We start from the raw sequence: 25,121 nt of genomic DNA, 5'->3' as shown, positions 1-25,121 counted from the left end.
AGTTACTCTCACAAGATGCTTTGATGAAATCAATCTGTAAAAGATTGTGGGGCTTCCCTGGTGGTGCAGTGGTTGAGAGTCCGCCTGCCGATGCAGGGGACACGGGTTCGTGCCCCGGTCCGGGAAGATCCCACGTGCCGTGGAGCGGCTGGGCCTGTGAGCCATGGCCGCTGGGCCTGCGCGTCTGGAGTCTGTGCTCCGCAACGGGAGAGGCCACAACAGTGAGAGGCCCGCGTACCGCAAAAAAAAAAAAAAAAAAAAAAAAAAAAGATTGTGTAGGTTGTGGATAAAAAGGATCAGAAGTCTAAAAATTCTTTAAATTCCAGAACATAGAAATCCTCTTTTATTTCAAGTGATCAGGTAGGGTGTTTAAAAGGAAACTCCTTAGTACAAAATATTTTCTAATTCTTTTTTTCAATTTGTTAGTGTACCAATAGATCACTGTTTTTTATTCTTTCATTTTTTTCAGCACCACTTTTTTTTTTTTGCGTTACATGGGCCTCTCACTGTTGTGGCCTCTCCCGTTGCAGAGCACAGGCTCCGGACGCGCAGGCTCAGCAGCCATGGCTCACGGGCCCAGCCGCTCCGGGGCATGTGGGACCTTCCCGGACCGGGGCACGAACCCGTGTCCCCTGCATCGGCAGGCGGACTCTCAACCACTGCACCACCAGGGAAGCCCTCAGCACCACTTTGTATTTTACTGCTCTCATCTTTCTAAATCTTTCCCTATAATATCTGCCAGGTATTGCTTTTGACCTTGATGACCGACTTTGATTTACATGATACCTGGTGTCAGTCTGAAAGAGGTAGGGTCCTTGAGACTGAATTAGGGAAAAGGTTGCGAAAAGAAATGGAGTGGGCGCCAACGACACGTCCTTCTAGAACACTGAGCTGAAAGTTCTTTCCAAAGCACAAGTCACCTCTTCCATTTGTCTGCATACCTGGGATTCTTCTGCATTCAAAGCTCATGTCTGCTTTTAACAGGAACCTCTCGAAAGTAGAAGAGCTGAGTGTTGCCAGTGTTTAAAATGATAATAGTGCTTAGATTTATGAAGCGCTTTTCTTTTTCAGGGAGGAGAGGGATATGATGCAGGAATGTGTACTGGGAAGGTGAGGAGTAGGGGAGGGAGGTGTCAGAATCTCTGCTAGGAGTCCAGTCCCTATCCCCAACCTACCTTGTGAGTTTGTGTGTGAAGGATGTGGAAGCAGAGACCAATAGATGCTCAGGACTCACTGGTGTGGTGGGAGCACCTGGGCCTTGCAGGCTGGAACACCTTGGATTTGAATCCCAGCCACGTCACTTTTTTTTTTTTCTTTCGGTACATGGGTCTCTCACTCTTGTGGCCTCTCCCGTTGCGGGACTCACAGGCTCAGCGGCCATGGCTCACGGGCCCAGCCGCTCTGTGGTGTGTGGGATCTTCCCGGACCGGGGCACGAACCCATGTCCCCTGCATCAGCAGGCGGACTCTGAACCACTGCGCCACCAGGGAAGCCCCCAGCCACGTCACTTTTACCTGTGAGGCGCTGGGCATGTTACTTGTCCTGAGTATCAGTTTCCTTGTCTGTAAAGTAGACATGCTAACTACTCAGCAGGGGACTTAAATGAGAGAACACAAGATATGTAAATATGATGTGCCTTAAGTATACCTGGCCCAGGGAAGGTAAGTGATAAATGGTTGCTGTATTATTAATAGCAACAAGAAGAAAGGTGCTCACCTCCCCTTTCTGTTTACAGAGGGTTCCTGGGGGCCATGATTTCTTCATTTCTGTGTCCTGGCACATGGGAGGGCACTCAGTTCGTATTTACGGAGAGAATTAATTCCTAGCAGGCTTACGAGATATAAATTTATGGTTTTATTTTGCATTTGTGAGCTTAGCCTAGGGCTTGGCACCTGTGATTTTGGCAGGAATCAAGAGAAGAAGGGTGTTAGGTGTCAGGGAGCTTCATTTTGGTATGACGGCCAATACCCAAATAGTGGAGCAAATCATCATCTTAATACACTGAGATGCCTCACCCCTGGGAGGTACAGGGTCCTGCAGAGTGAACAGCGGCGGGGGATGTTACCAAGTTTGGGGGTAGGGAAAGAAAATATTCAATATTAAAATCCAGGTCACCTGACTTCCCAGTCTGGGCCTTGTCTCTCACTTCTGGAGTGATGGGGGACAGCTTGATACATTACTCTGGTAGTAGGACGGTTTATCTGCTGTTGGTCGGCAGGTGTGTCGGCATTGCCTGGAAGACTGAAATGTGGCCCCTGAGTCGTCTTTGATCTCACACCCACGTGAAGGCTGCCAGGGTAGGGGCTACAGTCTCTATTTCAGTATCCCTTGGACTTACCAGTTCGACTCCTCCAGGCTTTGCCCTTATTGTTGTCCCCCATGAGCTACCCTGTCTGGTGGCTGAGTACAAGTGAGATTTGTCTGCTGTAGTCCGTGGTCCTCATCGTTTCTCTCCTGCCCTTGAAAACTTCGATGACATCTCATTATCTACATATCATTTTCTAACTCCTTTGCAAGACGGTCAAGGCCTCGTATGATCAGCCCCAGGGTGGTTTTCCAGCCTTGTCCGCCAGCCCTCATGCAGCCCATGCGCACGCCAAACAGTCACCTTGGCATTTTCCACATGGATCCGGTGCCTTTTCACTCCCGGCCTTTCCTCACGTGATTCCAGCACCTGAAACACCGGCTGTCCATGTCATTCCCTGCAGACCTCGTCCCCACCATCCAAACGGTGACTTTGTGTCACCTTTTCCTACTCCCGCCCCAGCTCCTCTATTCCCTCCTCCACTGTGGCAGTTTTCACACTCTGCCTTTAGTGCAGTTATTTGAAAGCTTGCCATTCTTCTTCTTCTATTTTTAAATTTTATTAATGTATAGTTGCTTTACAGTGTTGTGTTAATTTCTGCTGTACAGCAAAGTGACTCAGTTATGCATATGTGTACTCTTTTTCATATTCTTTTCCATTATGGTTTGTCACAGGATATCGAACATAGTTCCCTATGCTATACAGTAGGACCTTGTTGTTTATCCCTTCTATGTATAATAGTTTGCATCTGCTAATCCCAAACTTCCAATCCATCTTCCCTCGCCCACCCCACTCCTCCCCACTTGGCAACCACAAGTCTGTTCTCTATGTTTGTGTCTGTTTTATAGATAAGTTCATTTGTGTTGTGTTTTAGATTCCACATATAAGTGCTATCATATGGTACTTGTCTTTCTCTTTCTGACTTACTTTGCATAGTATGATCATCTCTAGATCCATCCATGCTTCTGGAAATGGCACTATTTCATTCTTTTTAACGGCTGAGTAGTATTTCATCGTATATAGGTACCATATCTTCTTTATCCATTCATCTGTCGATGGACATTTAGGCCGTTTCCATGTGTTAGCTACTGTAAGTCGTGCTGCCATGAGCATAGGGGTGCATGTATCTTTCGGAATTATAGTTTTGTCTGGATATGTGCCCAGGAGTGATATTGCTGGATCATATGGCAACTCTGTTTTTAGTTTTTCGAGGAACCTCCGTACTGTTTTCCATCGTAAAGCATGCCATTCTTTTAATGAAACCGTGGGGTTCTACAGAGTGGGGACTGAGTCGTATCATCTGTGCATGGCAAGCGTGTGGGTGATGGTGTCTGGGGAGCACACCGAGTGTTGACTTGAATTGTCTAGGCCACACCATTGCACGTTGTGCTCTGTTGTGCTTAAACCTGCTTAAGACGTTGGCAGCAGCTGCCCGAGGAATTGACTCTTGTTCACTACAGGTGCCGTACCTCTGTGTTTATGTAACAAAGCTCTGTTGAGGACCTGCCCCCTGTGCACTAGATTCATGTAGCAGTGGTAGATGTAATAGAGTTATATTCTTCCTGGCCTTTCTTCTTGTGCCAAGAAGTTAGCTGTATCCCCTTATCTCATTTTGGGTAATGCTGTAATGCCATTTAATATTACATATGGCTCATAAGTTGACATGCCCGTGTTTTATATGTTTACAGCTATTAAATTTATATTTGTACCTGGAGTTCTCGTCTGAGATCCGTACTTAATATATTCAGTAGTTTCCTAAACGTGACCACTAGAATGCCCCACAGTCCCCTCAAATTCAACATGTCTAAAGCGGAGCTCAGGACTCACCTCCCAAACCATTCTCCTGCCAGCAAGCCCTGCCCCTCTCATCCTGCTGTGCAAACTAGACACCTGGGGGTCATTCTTAAAATTTCCCTTTTTCATATTTCTCATTTAATTTGTCAGCAAATAATTTAGATTTTGCCTCAAGCACGACTGCTAGCACCCAACTCAGGCTGCCCTCTCCTCTTGCCCAGGCTGTAACAGCTGGGTGAGCCAAGAACCGTGGATGGCCAGGAGTGGGGTTGGTTACCAGCCAGCAAGGACTGGGGCAGTGAGTTGCTGAAAGGGATCAGTGGGACAGAGGCAAAGGCAGAGGACTGGACAGGGAGGACCGTAGCAACATCACGGCAGAGGTGGATTTTCTTGCTGTGGAAAGAGCCCCTTGCAGAATGCACACATGAGGTATCTGGGAATCGAGAGGCTGACTCTGGAGAGTGTGCCCTTGGGGAGCTGGAGAGACCCTGAGAGAGGCTGGCCAGGCCCCTGTATTCGTTGCTCGGCTACCCACATGTGATCCCCTTGGCGCACAGAGTTTCTGCTGTGGGCCTGGATTTTTGTGAGGAGAGTTGAATTTCATATGCCTTCCTGATGTGCACCTTCCTCTTCTGCAAGCTATAGCATTCCCTTTCTGGAACGCCTGGCATCTTTATAAGGAGGTGGTACCCGAATACTGGCGGGCAGGGTCAGGTTGTTTCTTGGTGACAATAACAAATGACTGTAGACCTTGGAGGGTCTGGAGGCCCACTGGATATCCTGGCGGGAAGAGTCCCACAGTGTGTGCTTGTGCTTGTAGCCGTGTCTCCTTACTTATGTGTGTTTGGAAAGGAAGCAGTGGCCCCATGCCCCTCCCTGCCTAGGTGCTGGTTTGCAAGACTGCCTTATTTTTCCCAAGAGACAGTCGGTCCTCTCTAAAGGATAACATTAATGTGCAAAGGCCGATATTCCACCTCACATGGTGCTTCAGAAGGCAGGATCAACAGCCGAACCTCAGAAAGGTTCAGACCTAGGGTAGTGCTACGCCTTTGTTTTCTGGGAGGAAATTTCACCTCTCTAATAGAGGCCAAGGGTTGAAGTAGGGATAGGGGAGGGGAGAGGTGAGAGGAAACTCCTAGCTACCAATTATTGTTGTCCCCCTTGGCTGCAGAGAGGTGCAAGCTGTTAAAAGGCAGGTGTCTGATTTTCCACAACATCCTGTTTTTTTTTTTCTTTTTCCTTTTTTTGAACGAAGGAAAGCGCGCCACTTAAATTCTCTCCATACGCCCGAAGGCAGAAGGAATCTTGGCATTTATGTGAGGGGCCCCAGAGTCCATGTTAGTGACCTAAGGCGGGGCAGCCTGCTTTAAAAAGGCTCTGGCAAAGGTCATTACCTAAAAGTAGTTTTGTTCTGAGTGAAATTAAAAACAGAGAGGGTGTATGTGAATGAAATGTGTATGTGCTATAGCAAATACAATAAATAATCAGTGCCTTCTCTCAGTATGAAATTATTCATCTCTATGATAGAAATCTTCTCTGAAATGAGGCAGTTCTATAAAACTCCTGGAAAAGGCACACTTAAAGTTAAAGCCACTCATTTCTGAATTCTTACTTCCATTGTGTACTTCCTAAGTAATGTAGACCTGTATCTGAAGCTTCTTCATGCAGTGGTCCAAAGCCTGTTCATTCGATCAATATTCTAGATGTTATTTGAGCAGGTGTGTGCATATAGAGAAGGAAGGCACAGCAGAATGCATTTGGTCTGCATCATATAATGTGTATGTATAACAGTGCCCAGAAGAGGTGAGCTTGTGTGATTTGGGGGCATTTAGCCTGGATTCATCCTCCAGCTTTGTCACCCATTGTCTGTGGGACTTTAGACAAACTACTCAACCTCTCTGAACTTTAGTTTTCTCCCCTGAAAAATGGGGATAACTGCACCTCGCCTCAGGATGGTTGGGAAGGTAAAGTGCTTTACTGCGTGCAGTGTGTGAACATCAATATCATCCCTCCAGCGACAGCCCTGGTTATTGCTTTATCTGTGGTGCACCCAGATCCGCCTCTGTGGCCTCAGCTGGTGGCAGTGTGAGTACTCTGTCACATGATTACCCAGCATAGCTTCTCTTCAGGGGCCTGAGGTCAGATGCTTCCTCTGCGCCGTCATCTGTTGGGACTGGGTGGACCTGTCTCCTGCGGCCAAACTGACTAATCTCCAAGACCCCCTTCCCCTCTCCTCCCCCTGTTCAGGCACAGAAGTCCGGCTCTGGAGGGGACACTCAGGCCGCAGAAGACCTGCTGCTGCTCGGCAAGCCTCTGACAGACCTTATCAGCCTGCTTATCCCGCTGGTAAGAGCTCACACACCTGCTTGTATGTCTCTCAGGTCGTTGCAGAGGGTGAAGTGATTTTATTTGAATTTCATGATGTCTTGAGTTGCTGTGCTCTTTTGATTCCTTTCAAAACTAGAACCGAAAGAAGTTTCAGAAGATTATTTAGCCTGGAAATACTAAATTTCTACTTTAATATGCGGTGGCTAATCATTCATTTAAGTGGATATTTAAGTAAGGCAGAGCCTCAAATTCTTCTTAATGGATGTGAGGTTAAAAAAAAAAAAAAAAAAAAAGGAAAATCAAGAAATGAATTCCAAGAAGGAAGAAGAAATCCATTGCGGGCGTCAGTTCTCTTTCAAAAAGATATTTTAGGGTTACTTGGCATGCAGGACTACCCTGAAATGCAGAAGCGCAGACAGAGCTAGAGCATATCCACCACAGTCTCCATAGAAATAGAATGAAATAAGTGAAATTACACGAAAACAGATGAGACTGCACAAGACTACTGAGTATGTGAAAAGAACCCAATGGAGACTTGAAGTTTGAACCTCATTGTAGTTTTGACTTGCATTTCCCTGATAATTAGCAATGTTGAGCATCTTTTCATGTGCCTGTTGGCTATCTATATTTCTTTGGAGAAATATCTTTTTAGGTCTGCTGCCCATTTTTTGATTGGGTTGTTTGGTTTTTTTTGTTATTGAGTTGTATGAGCTGTTTGTATATTTTGGAAATATGCAGGACATAGATGGGGCTCCAGTGAACAGAGGGAAGACTAACCAAATCATGCACTCTTTAAGGCCATATAAAAGACTCAAAATATCCCCACTAAATATAACTGATGCAATATATGGTATGTAGGATAATACTTATATTAATAGCATATAAGATTTAAACAATAAAAAAAGCTTAAAGGCAGTTGAAGAATCTATTTCAGGTAAACTTCTAGGACACTCTATTTCACATATGTATCTTATAGACAGGGTTTTGGTGTTTGCCACATTCTGAGATTTGCTTTAATAGTTGAATTTATTCCAATTAGATTTATTCTTAAACTTATCTTTGGTCTTAATTTTATTGTCTTATTGTATGTTTTCTTTCTAAGTGTTTTCCTCTATTAGACGTAAGGTTTAATGCAAACAAAAAACCTTTATCAGGACAAAGAGAAGGACTCTACAATGGTAAGGAGTAAAGTCCACAGGAAGATACAATAACTATGAACCTTTTTGTGTCAAATATCAGAGCATGGAACTATAAAAACAGAGAAGGACCAAAACGTACAGGGAAAGACCAAAACATATAGGGAAAACAAAGTACAGTAATATCAAGAGATTTAACCTGTCTTTCTCATTGCTTGACGACTCAAGTGGGTGAAAATGATGATGTAGAGCAGGGGTTGACAAACTAAGGCATGTGGACTAACTCTGGCCCACTGCCTCTTTTTGTAAGTAAAGTTTTATTGAATACAGCCACACAAACAATTGTCTATGGCTGCTTTTGCATCTTGACGGTAGAGTTGAGGAGTTACAACAGGGACTCTGTAGCCCACAGGCCTGTGTTGTTTACTATCTGGCTCTTTACGGAAAAAGTTTGTTGACCCCTGGTATAGAGGATATGAAAACTTTAGTAAGATTAATCTAATAGAAGTATATCTGTCTTTCTACCCTGAAAATAGAGACTGTACCTTCTTTTCAATTTTCTGGAAATACTTTAAAAAGTTCACCATGCGTTAGGTTAAAAGCATATCAATAAATTCCAATAAGTAGGAATTGTGTAGACCACATTGTTTAACCATAATATACTTTAACTAGAAGGAAAAATAAAAACAATGAAAATACACTGTTAGCAAATATTATCGATGAGCACAAAGACATTGTGATTGCGTCAGTCTGGGTCCCAACCACATAGTGATTTAAATAAAAGAATTTCAATACAAAGAATTATTAAGCTATAATTGACGAGTAAATGTAAGATTTCAAAAGAACTCTGTAGGGTATCCGAAAGCTGAGGGAGAGGGAGAGTACCTCAGGAAGGACAAACTTGAAAGGGGATACCTCTTCCCCAAGGCTGTGGGTCAGACCTCATTGGAGAAGGTGTGACTACAGCCCACAGGACAGTGGGCAAATTTGCTGGGTTGCCCAGGGCAGAGCTCGTCCACAATCGCTGGGAAGCAGGAAGCAACCCTTGAGAGTGCCGGTGAATCTTAGCTAGCGGGCAGACACACAGAGGGTGGCAGGGTGCCGCTGCTGGTGGTGGGAGGCCTGGAGGGTCCGATGTCTGTGTAGGGAGGACCACAGGAGATGAACCCAGAGAGGCAGGCAAGTAGGGGGAGTCGGGGTGCCAGTGCTCGGGAAAGCCTGGAATGTACAGTCTCCACTAGGGAGAGCAGTGGAACTGTGATCACAGGCCAGGCTAGGATGAGGGCTGCAGAGGGGCCCAATATTGTGGGCCCCCGGTAAGGTCAGACCTCCACCAGATGCCATGACACCCGTACTTCTGGCCTACACTACAGCTGCCAGAAATAGCTGGAGAGCCCCTTCTTGCTGCAGTGTATCCTCTGAGATATTTTCCCCAGCCTTTGGGACTCTGAACTCCTGTTACTAGTAACTTGATCACACTTAGGTTCTAGTACGTTGGCCAAATGTCTGCCTAAAGTGTGTGAACTGTGTTGTGTATGTACACATTTACCACTGGAGTCATTAGGTTTAAAAATGGCCTGCGACAAACAATATGTCTTCTCTGGAAAAGATTAATACACATTTACAGCTGTGTATACAGTGAAGAAAAAGAGTAATAAGGCTATTGAGGGCCTCAACTGGAGCACATACAGACCAAAGATAAATTTTTACAGTGGTTGTTAAAAATGTGATAAGTTACAGAATGAGGTGCTGGAATTGCTTTCCCACAGGGAAAAATAAGCAGACTTTTAGTTTTCACTGGACTTGGGTAATTGTAGAGGTATTTTACCTAAAGGAAGGAGAGTGAACTTGTTAGTTTTTGAGGTTCTTTCCAGATAGGGTCCTGTGAAAGTAAGCGTACTTATCCTTCAGGGAGCATGAAACCTGTCAACCCATAATTTACGACCCATGTTTACACTATAAAATCATAGTGAACTGTGGGTATAAGATGGATTCTCAGTCTGTTTTTTTTTATATATAAATTTTTATTTTTGGCTGCTTTGGGTCTTCGTTGCTGCACCCCGGCTTTCTCTAGTTGCGGTGAGCGGGGGTCTACTCTACGTTGCGGTGTGTGGGCTTCTCGTTGCGGTGGCTTCTCTTGTTGCGAAGTCCGGGCTCTAGTTGCGCGGGCTTCAGTAGTTGTAGCTTGTGGTCTCTAGAGCTCAGGTTCAGTAGTTGTGGCTCACAGGCTTAGTTGCTCCGCGGCACGTAGGATCTTCCCAGACCAGGGCTCGAACCCATGTCCCCTGCATTGGCAGGCGGATTCTTAACCACTGCGCCACCGGGGAAGTCCTCTCAGTCTGTCTTGAGTGTGAACTACTTAGAGAATCTGATGATTCTAAACTCTCTGGGAAAAAATGCCTAGACTCACCTATATGCAAAGTTCTGTACACAATACAGAATTTCAAGGGGCTCTTTGAACCCTCAATTGGTAACCGTAGTGTGAGTAAGATATGGCTAATAAAATATATAACAAGTTGACTATGTCTCCTGAAGAAAAGACAAAGCAGGGTAGTTGTTTGACATAAATATTTTCTTTTTTTAAAAATAAATTTATTCGGGCTTCCCTGGTGGCGCAGTGGTTGAGAGTCCGCCTGCCGGTGCAGGGGACGCGGGTTCGTGCCCCGGTCCGGGAGGGTCCCACATGCCGCGGAGCGGCTGGGCCCGTGAGCCATGGCCGCTGGGCCTGCGCGTCCGGAGCCTGTGCTCCGCGGCGGGAGAGGCCACAGCATTGAGAGGCCCGCGTAACGCAAAAAAAAAAAAAAAAAATTTATTTTATTTATTTATTTTTGGCTGCGTTGGGTCTTCATTGCTGCACGCGGGCTTTCTCTAGTTGCGGTGAGTGGGGGCTACTCTTCATTGCGGTGTGCGGGCTTTTCATTGCAGTGGCTTCTCTTGTTGGGGAGCACAGGCTCTAGGAGTGCGGGCTTCAGTCGTTGTGGTGCACGGGCTCAGTAGTTGTGGCTCGCGGGCTCTAGAGCGCAGGCTCAGTAATTGTGGCACATGGGCTTAGTTGTTCTGCGGGGCTCAGAACTGTGTCCCCTGCATTGGCAGGCAGATTCTTCACCACTGTGCCACCAGGGAAGCCCCTAAATATTCCCCTATTAAAATAAGTATTTTCAAATTTATAAGAGAGAATTGGTTTTAAGGTTTTCCTTATTATATGCCAAAAATGCCAGTCTTCAGCCTGGCTTATACTTTTCATATTAACCATGCCTTTCTTGGCCACCGGAAAGCTGTCCCTCTGCAGTCTGGTAGGATTGCAGTCCTCACCTAGCATCTCCTATGTTGATCTCCTGTAATATCCTCTGGATAACTTTTCTTTTAGTGAAGTGTCTGGCATTTCTTCTTGGCTGTAAACTTGTAGCCTCCTGACAAAAAATTATTGAATTACAGAGATCCAGCATATACTCTGCAGATAATAATACACAGGGTCCTCAGTATACCTTCATAAGCATCATGCATAAGATCAAAGAACAGCCATTGGGTACACAAACATGCCAATTTATCACACAGTACAATATAGAAATTCTTTTGCTATGCTTCTAGGTTCCCTGGGGCCCTGTGCAGGGAATAACTAACTACATGATTTGGGCCAAGGAAGAAGGGCTGTTTGAATTTTTTCTCTTTTTTTGTTGTGATGAAATAAACATAACGTAAAATTTACCCCGTTAATCAATTTTAAGTGCTCAGTTCAGTAGTATTGAATATATTCATAATGTTGTACAGTCATAACCACCATCCACCTCTGTAATGCTTTTCATCTTGTAAAACTGAAACTCTATACCCATTAAACAGTAACTATCCCTTCCCCGCTCCACACAGCCACCATTCTATTGGGTTGGCCAAAAAGTGCCTTCTGTTTTTAAGTAAAAATAAAAGACACATTTTTCATTTGCACCAAGAACTTTATTGAACAACGTATTCACCCTTTTGTTCCACTACCTTCTGCCATTTTTCAGGCAACTTCATAATTCCATCTTCCCAAAACTTTTTATCTTTTTGAGCAAAGAACTGTTCCAGGTGCCTTTTACAGTCTTCCACGGAATGGAAATTTTTTCCATTAAGAGAATTTTGTGAAGACGTAAATAAATGGAAATCCGAAGTGCAGTGTCTTGTATATACGGCGGATGAATCAGAAGTTCCCACCCAAGCTGTAACAGTTTTTGCCTGGTCATCATAGAAACATGCGGTCTTGCGTTACCCTGATGGAAGCTTATGTGTTTTCTGTTGACTAATTCTGGACACTTTTCATTGAGTGCTGCTTTCAGTTGGTCTAACTGGGAGCAGTACTTGCTGGAATTAATCGTTTGGTTTTCTGGAAGGAGCTCATAATAGAGGACTCCCTTCTGATCCCACCATATACACATCACCTTCTTTGGATGAAGACCAGCCTTTGGTGTGGTTGGTGACGGTTCATTTCACTTGCCCCACAGTCTCTTCCATTCCACGTTATTGGGCAGTATCCACTTTTTATCACCCATCACAATTTGTTTTAGAAACAAAACGTTTTCATTACATTTCAATGGAGAATCGTATGTGGAAATACAGTCAAGAAGATTTGTTTCCCTTAACTTATGTGGAACCCAAACATCAAAGCGATGAACATAACCAAGTTGGTGCAAATGATTTTCAGTGCTTGATTTGGATATTTTGAGTATGTCGGCTGTCTCCCGAATGGTATAACGTTGATTGTTCTCAGTTAATGTCTCAGTTTGATCGCTCTCGATTTCAACTGGTCTACCCGACCGCGGAGCATCAGCCAGCGAGAAATCTCCAGCATGAAACTTCAGAAACCGCTTTTGACATGTTCGATCAGTCACAGCATCTGCTCCATACACTGCACAAATCTTTTTTTTGCGTTTCAGTTGTGTTTTTACCTTTCTTGAAGTAATAAAGCATAATATACCGAAAATGTTCCCTTTTTTCTTCCATCTTCAGTATTAAAATGGCTACACAAAAATCCACCAATTTTGGTAAGTTTTTTTTATATGCACGCTGATATGACAGCTGTCACACACAGTCTAACAAAATTGTTTCCAATGAAGTTAAAGACAACTAAATGCTGCTAGAGCCATCTTACGGGAAAAAATGAACAAAACTTTTGGCCAACCCAATATTTTCTGTCTCTGTGATTTTGACTATTCTAAGTACCTCATGTATGTGGAGTCATATATTATTTGTCATTTTGTGACTGGCTTATTTCTTTTAGCATAGAAGTGGTATTTCATTGCAGTTTTAATGTGTTTTTCTCTAACTATTAGTGATATTGGGCATCTTTTCACGTGCTTATTGATCATTTGGATATCTTCTTTGAAGAAATGTCTATTCACGTTCTTTGCCCGTTTTTGAATTAGGTTGTTTGGTTTCTCGCTGTCGAGTATTAAGAAACTGTAATCTGAAAAATTAACGCTTTATCAAATATATGATATTAAAATACTTTATGCCATTCTGTGGGTTGCCTTTTTACCTTGTTGATATTGTGTTTTGATGCACACTTCTTGAAAATTTTCATAAAGTCCAGTTTGCCTAATTTCTCATTTGTTGCCTGGTGCCTTTTGTGTCATATCCAGGAGATCGTTGCCAAATGCAGTGTTATGAAGATTTTGCCTTATGTTTCTTCCAAGAATTTTATAGTTTTAGGTCTTACACTTAGGTCTTTCATTCACTTTGAGTTTATTTTCACGTATGGTGTTAGGTAAGGGTCTAACTTCATTCTTTTGAATGCAGATATCCAGTTTTCTCAGAACCGTTTGACGAAAAGACTATCCTTTCCCATTGAACGGTCTTGGCACCCTTGTCAAAAATCATTTGACTATATATGTGTGGGTTTATTTCTGGAATCTATGTTCTCTTCAGTTAGTCTGTATGTCATTCTTCCGGTTTCATCATTGTAGAGTAAGTTTTAACATCAAGGAGTCCAGCTTTATTGTCCTTTTACAAGATGGTTTTGGTTATTTGGGGTGACTTGAAATTACATATGGATTTTTGGATGGGGTTTTCTATTTCTGCAGAAAACTTTATTGGGATTTTGAGAGGGACTGCATCGAATCTGTAGATTGCTTTGGGTACTGTTGTTGTGTATTATATTGATTGATTTTCATATACTGAACCATCCTTGCATTCCAGGAATAAAGCCCACTTGTTCATGGTGTTTAATACTTTTAATATGCTGCTGAATTTGGTTGTCCAGAATTTTAAGATTTTTGCGTCAGTGGTCATTAGGGATATTGATCTGTAGCTTTATTTTTTACACTGTCTTCTGGGTTTGGAATCAGGGTGATGCTGGACTCATAGAGCAAGTTAGGTGTTCCCTTCTCTTCAATTTTTGGGAAAAATTTGAGAAGGATTAGTATTAGTTCTTCTTAAAATGTTTAACAGAATTCATCAGTGAAGCCCTCCAATTCTGGTTGGGGAACTAATATCCCACAAACTGCACGGTGTGGCCAAAAAAATTAATAAATAAATAGGGACTTCCCTGTTGGTCCAGTGGTTAAGAATCCGCCAGGGGATGTGGGTTCCACCCCTGGTTGGGAAACTAAGATCCCACATGACGTGGCGCAACTAAGCCTGTGCACTCTAGAGAGCACGCCACAACTAGAGAGCCCATGTGTTGCAACTACTGAGCCTGCGCGCTCTGGAGCCTTCACGGCACAGCTAGAGAGCCCTCACACTGCGACTGCTGAGTCCATGCGCTCTGGAGCCCACGTGCCGCAAATACTGAGCCCACGTGCCACAACTAGAGAGAAGCCCATGCGCTGCAACGAACACACCGCACACTGCAAGGAAAGGTCCCGAATGCCGCAATAAAGATCCCGTGTGCTGCAACTAAGACCCTAAGCAGCCAAATAAATAAATAAATAAATAAAAATGTTAATAAGTAAATAAATAAATGAAAGAAAGGAAAATAGGAGACTATTTTTTAAAAAATCACATTATCTCACTTGGCATCCAGCACGGGCAGCAGAATTGGTGTTTGACGTGTAGCTGAGGAGCCAGCCCCATGTGCACGCCAGGAGGTAGCACCTAGGCTCTGTGTTGTTGTGGTCTGCAGAGGTACTTGCAGAAGATTTTTGATCACTAATTCAATCTCCTTACTAGTTACAGTTCTATTCACATTTTCTACTTCTTCATGATTCAGTCTTGGTTGCTTTTGTGTTTCTGGGAATTTTTTCAGCACGATATTTTTTTTTTGTGGGAATTGTTTAATTTGTTCTAAAATGTTCATGAAATACAAAGAACCTTAGTATAGCCAAGACAACTTTGGAAGAAAACAAAGTTGAAGGGTTGACACTACTTGATGTCAACATGTACTATGAAGTTACTATAATCAAAATAGTGAGGTATTGGTGGAAAGATGCCTTTGAAGTTTGTGGATATGTTTGTTACCTTGATTGCTGTATGTTATAAATATGTGTAGTTTTTTGGCATGTCAGTTATGCTTCAAGGAAACTGTTAAAAATAAGTCCTTTTGAGGCTACTCTATTATTTTCATTTCTTCCTGAATGAATTCACCCGGTAGTCATTGTGTTTGGTGGTTCTCTTTCTCTATTTTAGGCTTCCTTCCTAGCCAGGCTCATTAAGAGTGGAAGTTATTTGTATTTTGTGATGCTGCTGTTTCTTTTCTCTGCACCAGCCCCTTGCTATCTAGTGATATTATGGTTACCTTGACTCTGCTCTGGGTCCCCAAATTCCAATATCATGATGATACTGGATTTATTACAAATCCAGACATCGAGCCTGCAGGGGATTTGGCACGGGTTCTGTTGCTGCTCTTTTCAACAGTAGAACAGCTTCATTTATTATCCGAAGCCCCAAGGCTGGAACAGCTTCTTCAGCTTCTTTTTGTGGACAGGAACCCCAACCTCCATTTCACACTCTGTGCCTGACTTTTGTCCCAGCTCCACATGGGGTGTGGCCCCAATTGTATTGGAGATCCTAGTCAGTATAGATACTTCTAACAGCTTTTGAACCTCAAGCTTCAGTGTGTTTGTTTCATTTCTGGTCCACAAAGATATTTGTATCGTATAAATTTTTTTCTTATTGTACTTATTATGGAGGTAGTAGTGCAAAATTTGAAGTCACACACTATCTTGACTGAAAGTCACTTGTCTGTTTAGTTCCCAGCCTTACTACCCACCCTTTCAAAGTGGTTGGCCATCACAAGCTGTCAGTAAATAATTGTGGGGTGCACGAATGAGATATAACAAGTGCCGAAACCTAGTTACAAAATTGTAATACGAGCTGATTTATAGCATGCTGTTTGTATGTGTGTATAAAGGGCACAAAAAGAAGTGAGGGTAGAGTGATTTATACCAAGGACTTAACAGGATATTTCTCGACAATTTTTTATTAAAATTTTGATTTAGGGTGTGAGTCATAAAACAGAAAGGTTTAGTGTAATGATGTGGGGCAAGGATCCTCCTGAGAGGGCACGGGACAGGTGACATTCAGCCTCAGCCTTGGAAACATTATTCATTCAAGAGTGGCCAGAAGCTGGCCTCAGAGGCAGCTCTCACCCTGCATCAGTGGGGACCAAGGGGTCTTCTTGCTTTTCCCTGAGTATAGTAGGTAAGGCATGGAAGCAAAGCAAGGAAGCAGCTTAGTGCCAGCTCTTTCCTCTCTAGAGATATCTGACATTCTGTCCATCAGATGGAGAGTTGTATCTGGACTGTAATTCTAGCTTCAGAATCTTGAACGTTTTTCCTAATACACCTTATTTTTAGTAAACAGTGAGGTGGTTTTTTTTTTTCTAAATTTAGGATTTGAATTCTCAGAGTCAGATCTGATGGGTACTCCATGCTTCTTGAATGATTCAGAAGCATGTATCTCTCCCACTATCTCTGCCAGTGGCCAGCACAGTAGGAAAACTTCATAAATGTTCACCAGCTCTGCAACTCTTAAGTTTCTCACAGTAGCTCCTACAACAGAATTCACTCTTTAATTCTGCCAGTAAGGGTCAACATACTGTTCTGTTCAATGGAGACGAAGAACGATTTGGTTGCATTTCCTGTGGCAATAAATTCACTCTGTGATGCTATACTAAACTATATTTTGGTCCTCCAAAATGAGCAGCTAGGTATATCTCAGTAGAGCATAAAAGTTTATGTTGAATTTTAAAATGTTGTTCTTCTACTTTAGGCTCAGGAAGTTCCATGTCTGGGCACCTGTGCTACACCCATGAAATGATAAGAATAGTGATTTCTTTTAGAAAAAAGCAAATGAGATTTTTTTGATCTACATTCATTGTGATGATTGCTAATTGTAATTCTTTTTTAAAAAATATTCTTTTATTTTTTTTCCTATATTTTAAAAAGTGAATCATAGTTAATTTACAATGTTGTGTTAGCTTCAGGTGTACAGCACAGTGATTCAGATATATACTTTTATCAGATTCTTTTCCTTTATGGGTTGTTACAAAATATTGAGTAGAGTTCCCTGTGCTGTACAGTAAGTCCTTGTTGTTTACCTATTTTATATATGCTACTGTGTATATGTTAATCCCAGACTCCTAATTTATGCCACCCCACCACCCCCTTTCCCCTTTGGTAACTGTAACTTTGCTTTCTATGTCTGTGGGTCTATTTCTGTTTCGTAAATAAGTTCATTTGTATCGTTTTTTTTAAGATTCCACATTTAAGCGATAGCATATAATGTTAGTCTTCCTCTGTCTGGCTTACTTCACTTAGTATGACAATCTCTAGGTCCATCCGTGTTGCTGCAAATGGCATTATTTCATTCCTTTTTTAAAAAAATTTATTTTTTTAAATTTATTTTTGGCTGCGTTGGGTCTTCGTTGCTGTGCGTGGGCTTTCTCTAGTTGCGGCAAGCGGGGGCTACTCTTCGTTGAGGTGCACAGGTTTCTCATTGTGGTGGCTACTCTTGTTGCAGAGCAGGGGCTCTAGGCACGCAGGCTTCAGTAGTTGTGGCACGCGGGTTCAGTAGTTGTGGCTTGTGGGCTCCAGAGCGCAGGCTCAGTAGTTGTGGTGCTTGGGCTTAGTTGCTCCACAGCATGTGGGATCTTCCCAGACCAGGGCTCGAACCCGTGTCCCCTGTATTGGCAGGTGGATTCTTAACCACTGCGCCACCAGGGAAGCCCTATTTCATTCCTTTTTATGGCAGAGTAATATTCCATTCTTGATGCCCTTCCTGAGTGGGCATGTCACTAGCAGCAGCCCCTGGGTCTCCTTTCTAATTACTGTTAAAGAGCATGACTACCTGGTCCCCCTTCCCAAGCAGGCCATTTTGGGCAGATGGACCCTAACATGTCCTTATCCAGTGACCCAGCACAGCCAATTGACACAGTGTGTAAAAAGCACCATTTTCATCCAATTTATCTGAAAGGTTCACCAGGGAGTTAAAATGACCATGTCTTGCCTACAGGTCAGTAGTTGGACCAGAAGAGCTCTGCTGGTCCCTTCAGTCTCTGTCATTTTAAAATTCACTCCAGAGATAATGAAAACTACCTAGTATCAGTATCAGAAAAGGTGTAGTATTTTTCAGAAAAAAATTCTCAAGGAATCTTGGTTACATGCAGTTCCATGTTCCTACTTTGAAGTATCACTTGGGCCAAAAGATAATTGTATTCATCTTTAGTTCAAAGTTACGACTTATTCTCACATAGAATCTTAGCAATTTTAGACTTATTTGGGGCCATGTCTGCATGATCTGGTGAAACAACTTGAGAATCATCAACCTTGACTGAGTTGAACTGATTAGCATCCTTCTTAGAAATTGCTGTATCGTTGTGTGGATTCTAAGCCTACGTGTGTACCTTCTAATAGGTATTTTTATTTTTATTTTCATTCGATTCCCTAGGGTCATTAGTAGTCAGGTTTCCATAGTTTCTGTCTGTCCTTGGAATTGAGCCATCTTCGGGAACAACAGTATGACGTCACTAAAGACTCGTCATGCAGAATTCATTTCCTGTCATCATTCTACCATCAAGAGCATGCCTTTTGGACTATACACTTTCAAATTCAGTAGACAAACACTCATTTTACAGAGAAGTAGATTTGCGTATAAACTGTTTGGTTAAGCTTCCCCTGGCTTTCTTTTTGTCAGGGTGAATGGAAGGGTTAAATTTTCAACTCACAACTTTTTTTATAAGTGTGGTTTAGCACATAATTAAAGATACCCTTGAGGCAAAAACAGGAAACTCACATTTCACGTAAATGAAACCTCAAAGCTGTTTGGAATGTGGAGGCCAAGATAATTACAAAATCCATCATGCTGAAACACTGCAAATACAGAAAATTCAATGTGTAACTTTGTGATCAGTTTCTCTTAATTTATCACTGAGAGAAAAATAAATTGAATATTTAATAACTAACCTCTTCTTTCCTGTACTAGTTATTGTTTAAAAATCAGTTCAAAACATTTTGAGCATTAACACTGGGAAAATATAAAGTACCAAAATATAAAATAATAATAGAATAATGTATTATGTTTTTATGCTGGACCCTCACATACATGATGCCAGAAAGTGCAAATGAAACATGAGACGGTAATCCTGATGTATGGGTAGAACAGCTCCCTTCTGAGTTTTCATTTGTTTGTTTGTTTTTAATGCTTATAGTGACACGTAGTTTTTGGGTGTGCCTGTGAAGGTGTTTCTGAAAGAGATTAGCATTTGAACAGTAGACTCAGTAAAGCAGACAGAGGAAGGTGAATTTGCTCTGCGCTTGAGCTGGGACTTACATCGGCTGCCATCATATGTTAGAACTCTTGGATCTTGGGTCTTTAGACTCAGACTAGGATTTACACCATTGGCTCCCTTGGTTTTCAGGGCCTCTAGGTTTGGAGAAGAACTATACCATCAGCTTTCCTGAACTTCGAGCTCATGGATGGCAAATCATGGAACTTCTCAGCTTCCATAACCATGGGAGCCAGTCCTTCATAATACATCTCTTTCTGAATAATTATATATCTCCTGTTGGCTCTTTCTCGGGAGAATCCTGTCTAATATACTAGGTGAAAGGGTTGTAAATTTTAAATTTTGATATATATTACCAAATTGCTGTCCCTAAAAGGTGGAGAACCAGTTTTCATTCTCACTAAAAGAGAGACTGCCTGTTTCCCCACAGCCTTGCTGATACTGAGTTTTATGAAATTACATCATTTGCTTTTCTTATAGATGAAATTTTGTATGTCTTTGGTGTTTTGTATTTATTTCATTTTAAATGTAATTTAGCATCTTTTGTGGGTTTGTTAGCCGTTTGTGTGTCTTTTCCTATAAATTGCTTTAGTGTAATCTTTGCTCATTTGTTTTCTATTTAGTTTTTTTCTATTGATTTTTAAAAATTCTTTGTATATTAAGAAGTTTATAATTTTGTCATAACAAATATACTTTTTAATTTTCTCTTTGTATTTCTAATTTTTATTGGTACTTTAGCTATAAAGGTAGTTTTCATTCAGTAGTCAACATTATCAGTGTTTTTCTTTTTTTTTTTTGGTGGTACTTGGGCCTCTCACTGTTGTGGGCTCTCCCGTTGCGGAGCACGCGCTCTGGATGCGCAGGCTCAGCAGCCATGGCTCACGGGCCCAGCCGCTCCGCGGCATGTGGGATCTTCCCGGACCGGGGCACGAACCCGTGTCCCCTGCATCGGCAGGCAGACTCTCACCCACTGCGCCACCAGGGAAGCCCATCAGTGTTTTTCTTTATGACTTTTGAATTTTATGTCATCTTTTAAAAGGCCTTCTCATTCCAAGACTATAAATATATTCACCTGTATTTTCTTTTAGTACTTTCATGTTTGTTTGTTTTCTACTTTTAGATATTTGATTTAGTCAGGATTATTTTGTTGTAAGAAGGGTGGACATCTACATGGTGCTGTATTTGTAAAAGATTTCAAACATCAAGTACTATTAAGATTTTTGTTTTGTATCCTTTGCCATATAATTATTAGATAAGTGGGAGTAGCACCTGCATATCTTATGAAAATACCATTTCTTTGAATATAATTATATTTATTCTTTGCGCCACAATCATTAAATAATTGGGAGCAGTTTGTGTCCTAAGAGATAATAGGAAAACATGTCCTATGAAAATAGCATCTCTTTGGCCTAATTGGATGTTTTCCTAATAAAACTGAAGGGGATGAAACCATAGTGATTCTTTTATAGCATAGGAAAGGAAGTGAGTAGTAGCCTCCAGGTAGGAGAGCTATTCTGATATATCCTGCCAGGGGTTACACAGAAGAGCCTTGCTTTTACATTATGTGATCCTCCAGAGAAAGTAGCATTTTCAGCTGGTTTCCTCTGTGGAAAGACACCTTTTCTCCATTGGTTAATCAGAGAGAAACAGTCACGCTCAAGACATGCGGGGTGATGAAGAAAACTCCATTTAAAATTGCGAGGTGTTGATGGATAACAGATAACTTGATATATATATTTGTGTGTGTGTGTGTGTGTGTGTGTGTGTGTGTGTGTGTGTATTGTATATAGGTATTTTATGTCTACTTTAAGGTCATACTGATTGCGTTTTACTTTGTCATTGCTGGTCTTTAAATATCCCGGCCTCGTACAGTGTGTGCTAGATTTTTAAACTGTGGAAACTGCTGTTACTTGTCTTCAGCGGGGATAATAGCCTAATAACGCGGAGCTCTGCATTTATAGATAACAGCAACAAAAAGAGAAATGGTTACATCTTTAAAAAGGGGAGACAAAACGATGATATCTGATTGATTTGACAGTCCACATGAGGCTGTTTGGCAAGGCACAGTGGCATTTCCATGATGGCGTTGGGTCACCTCTGAACACCAGTTAATTTAATTACGGTTGTGTTGGCTTCTTTGGTTGCCCAGACGAAAGACCTTGGGCAAGTTAGTAAGTCTCCATTTCCATGTCAAAAAAAAGGAGAAAATTTTAACACCACACGGGGTTGTTGGGAAGACTAAAGGAACAGTGTGTGAAGAACTGTTGGCACGGCACTTGGCACATAGTAACGCCCACCACCAGTGTGCTTTTCTCTCTCTGTTGTATCCATACTGGTGGCGGCATTATCTTTATTACTCAGTAGTACAATAACATGCGATGCAAAAACCCCTACGGCTACAACCTCAAAATGCAATTCCCAGGTGCCTTCAGACCATATTTAAGATGAGCAGTAAACACCCTGAATTTGTTTTATTTTTGCCACCCTGAAAAAAGCCCTTTGATTTCACGTAAATTCAGAAAGCATGCCGGTGCATCATTTTTGAAGCAGAAAAATAATGTGGATATTTACCCATAACTGTGGTACAGTGAAGTTAGCAGTTTTGATAATGGTGTTTGGCTTTTTTGTTTTGTTTAATGCCTGCAAAATTATCCTGCCTATAGCTCCCAGAGGTCCTTCCCATACAGCATGTTCTGTAATCATATTACGGATCTAATAAACATCTCTCTTATTGTAATGAACTCTTTGTGAATAGCCTCATTAATGTGCTGAAATAATGTACCCAGGGGTATTGCCAACAGTTTCATTCTAACTCTAAAATAAGCTGCCCTAACTAACTGCCATTTCATCTCCAGTGAGTGTGCCCTGCAGTGTCGCACAGATCACGAAGGTGCAAGGGGCAGAGCCTCCCAGTAAAGCTGCTTTGGGGGCAACAAAGTCCCACAGTATAAAACTTCAGACAAACAGTCTCACTTTTATTTTAATCCTGGATCAGTTTCTTTGAATAAGTGAACCATTAGTTTGTAAAGCTGAGACTTTACCGTATGGAATTTATGCTTAATGTCTAGATAATAAAGCCATAACTATAATTAACCATTTTATGCAGAGAATTTTCTTCTCCCAATTGTAAAAAATTGCCTGGTTTGATAAGCTTTTTACTGTGAGGAAGTGTTTTTTAAATTTTATTAGCCTGGTAACTTTACTATAAAATATCCATTCGTTTAATGGAAATAAAAACCCTTTTTAGGGATAAATGTATTATCTCCTATACATTTTCCTTTGGGGTATATTCTCTACCTCAAACCTGTATTATTTAGATATGAGCTTTTCAGAAAGGGATTATTTTAGCATAAAGAGAACTCCAGGTGTTTTTTGATATCCTGGATTCAGTAAACAGTAATTTTTGCAGAATTCTAATCCATGTAATTCTGTAATACATTTTTGAATCTTTTTTTAATTATTATTTATTTATTTTTGGCTGAGTTGGGTCTTCGTTGCTGTGCGCGGGCTTTCGCTAGTTGCGGCGAGCGGGGGCTACTCATCATTGTGTTGTGCGCGGGCTTCTCATTGCGGTGGCTTCTCGTTGCGGAGCACGGGCTCTAGGCACATGGGCTTCAGTAGCTGTGGCTACTGTACAGTAGCACAGTAGCTACTGTGGCAGTAGCCACATAGCACAGGGAGATCAGGTGCTTTGTGACCACCTAGAGGGGTGGGATAGGCAGGATGGGAGGGAGGGAGATGCAAGAGGGAAGAGATATGGGGATATATGTATATGTATAACTGATTCACTTTGTTATAAAGCAGAAACTAACACATCATTGTAAAGCAATTATACTACAATAAAGATGTTAAAAAAATGATCTCATTCTTTTTATTTTTTAAATTTTTTTTTGTTTTTTTTCCTTAGACACAAGATAGCATAATTTTTTAACACCTTTATTAGAGTATAATTGCTTTACAGTGGTGTGTTAGTTTCTGCTTTATAACAAAGTGAATCAGTTATACATATGTTCCCATATCTCTTCCCTCTTGCGTCTCCCTCCCTCCCACCCTCCCTATCCCATCCCTCCAGGCCGTCACAAAGCACCAAGCTGATCTCCCTGTGCTATGCAACTGCTTCCCACTAGCTGTCTACCTTACATTTGGTAGTGTATATGTGTCCATGCCTCTCTCGCGCTTTGTCACAGCTTACCCTTCCCCCTCCCCATATCCTCAAGTCCATTCTCTAGTAGGTCTGTGTCTTTTTTTTTTTTTTTTTTTTTAATTTATTTATTTATTTATTTTTTTTGCGGTACGCGGGCCTCTCACCGCTGTGGCCTCTCCCGCCGCGGAGCACAGTCTCCGGACGCGCAGGCTCAGCGGCCATGGCTCACGGGCCCAGCCGCTCCGCGGCATGTGGGATCCTCCCGGACCGGGGCACGAACCCGTGTCCCCTGCATCGGCAGGCGGACTCTCAACCACTGCGCCACCAGGGAAGCCCTAGGTCTGTGTCTTTATTCCTGTCTTACCCCTAGGTTCTTCATGACATTTTTTTTTCTTAAATTCCATATATATGTTTTAGCATACGGTATTTGTCTTTCTCTTTCTGACTTACTTCACTCTGTATGACAGACTCTAGGACTATCCACCTCATTACAAATAGCTCAATTTTGTTTCTTTTTATGGCTGAGTAGTATTCCATTGTATATATGTGCCACATCTCCTTTATCCATTCATCTGATGATGGACACTTAGGTTGTTTCCATCTCCTGTCTATTGTAAATAGAGCTGCAATGAACAGTTTGGTACATGACTCTTTTTGAATTATGGTTTTCTCAGGGTATATGCCCAGTAGTGGGATTGCTGGGTCATATGGTAATTCTGTTTGTAGTTTTTTAAGGAACCTCCATACTGTTCTCCATAGTGGCTGTACCAATTCACATTCCCACCAGCAGTACAAGAGTGTTTCCTTTTCTCCACACCCTCTCCAGCATTTATTGTTTCTAGATTTGTTGATGATGGCTATTCTGACTGGTGTGAGATGATATCTCATTGTAGTTTTGATTTGCATTTCTCTAATGATTAATGATGTTGAGCATTCTTTCATGTGTTTGTTGGCAATCTGTATTTCTTCTTTGGAGAAATGTCTATTTAGGTCTTCTGCCCATTTTTGGATTGGGTTGTTTGTTTTTTTGATATTGAGCTGCATGAGCTGCTTATAAATTTTGGAAATTAATCCTTTGTCAGTTGCTTCATTTGCAAATATTTTCTCCCATTCTGAGGGTTGTCTTGTTTATGGTTTCCTTTGCTGTGCAAAAGCTTTTACGTTTCATTAGGTCCCATGTTTATTTTTGCTTTTATTTCCATTTCTCTAGGAGGTGGGTCAAAAAGGATCTTGCTGTGATTTATGTCATAGAGTGTTCTGCCTATGTTTTCCTCTAAGAATTTGATAGTTTCTGTCCTTACATTTAGGTCTTTAATCCATTTTGAGCTTATTTTTGTGTATGGTGTTAGGGAGTATTCTAATCTCATACTTTTACATGTACCTGTCCAGTTTTCCCAGCACCACTTATTGGAGAGGCTGTCCTTTCTCCACTGTACATTCCTGCCTCCTTTATCAAAGATAAGGTGACCATATGTGCGTGGGTTTATCTCTGGACTTTCTATCGTGTTACATTGGTCTATATTTCTGTTTTTCTGCCAATACCATACTGTCTTGATTACTGTAGCTTTGTAGTATGATCTGAAGTCAGGGAGCCTGATTCCTCCAGCTCCATTTTTCGTTCTCAAGATTGCTTTGGCTATTCAGGGTCTTTTGTGTTTCCATACAAATTGTGAAATTTTTTGTTCTAGTTCTGTGAAAAATGCCAGTGGTAGTTTGATA

General features: G+C 41.9%; 1 protein-coding gene across 1 annotated transcript in view; it reads left to right on the top strand.

Annotated features, from left to right (window-relative positions):
* ULK4 (unc-51 like kinase 4) overlaps positions 1–25,121 on the top strand; it is a 512,874-nt gene that overhangs the window by 345,427 nt on the left and 142,326 nt on the right. Inside the window, exon 33 of the mRNA XM_065885322.1 lies at positions 6,347–6,445. Within this exon, the coding sequence (XP_065741394.1) occupies positions 6,347–6,445 (99 nt within the window). The remainder of the gene's footprint in view (positions 1–6,346; positions 6,446–25,121) is intronic.

Source organism: Phocoena phocoena, chromosome 10 (assembly GCF_963924675.1).
Source record: "Phocoena phocoena chromosome 10, mPhoPho1.1, whole genome shotgun sequence".
In the NCBI taxonomy this organism is placed as follows: Eukaryota; Metazoa; Chordata; class Mammalia; order Artiodactyla; family Phocoenidae; genus Phocoena; species Phocoena phocoena.
Note: the sequence above shows the minus strand (reverse complement) of the source record. Positions and strands in the feature narration are given on the sequence as shown.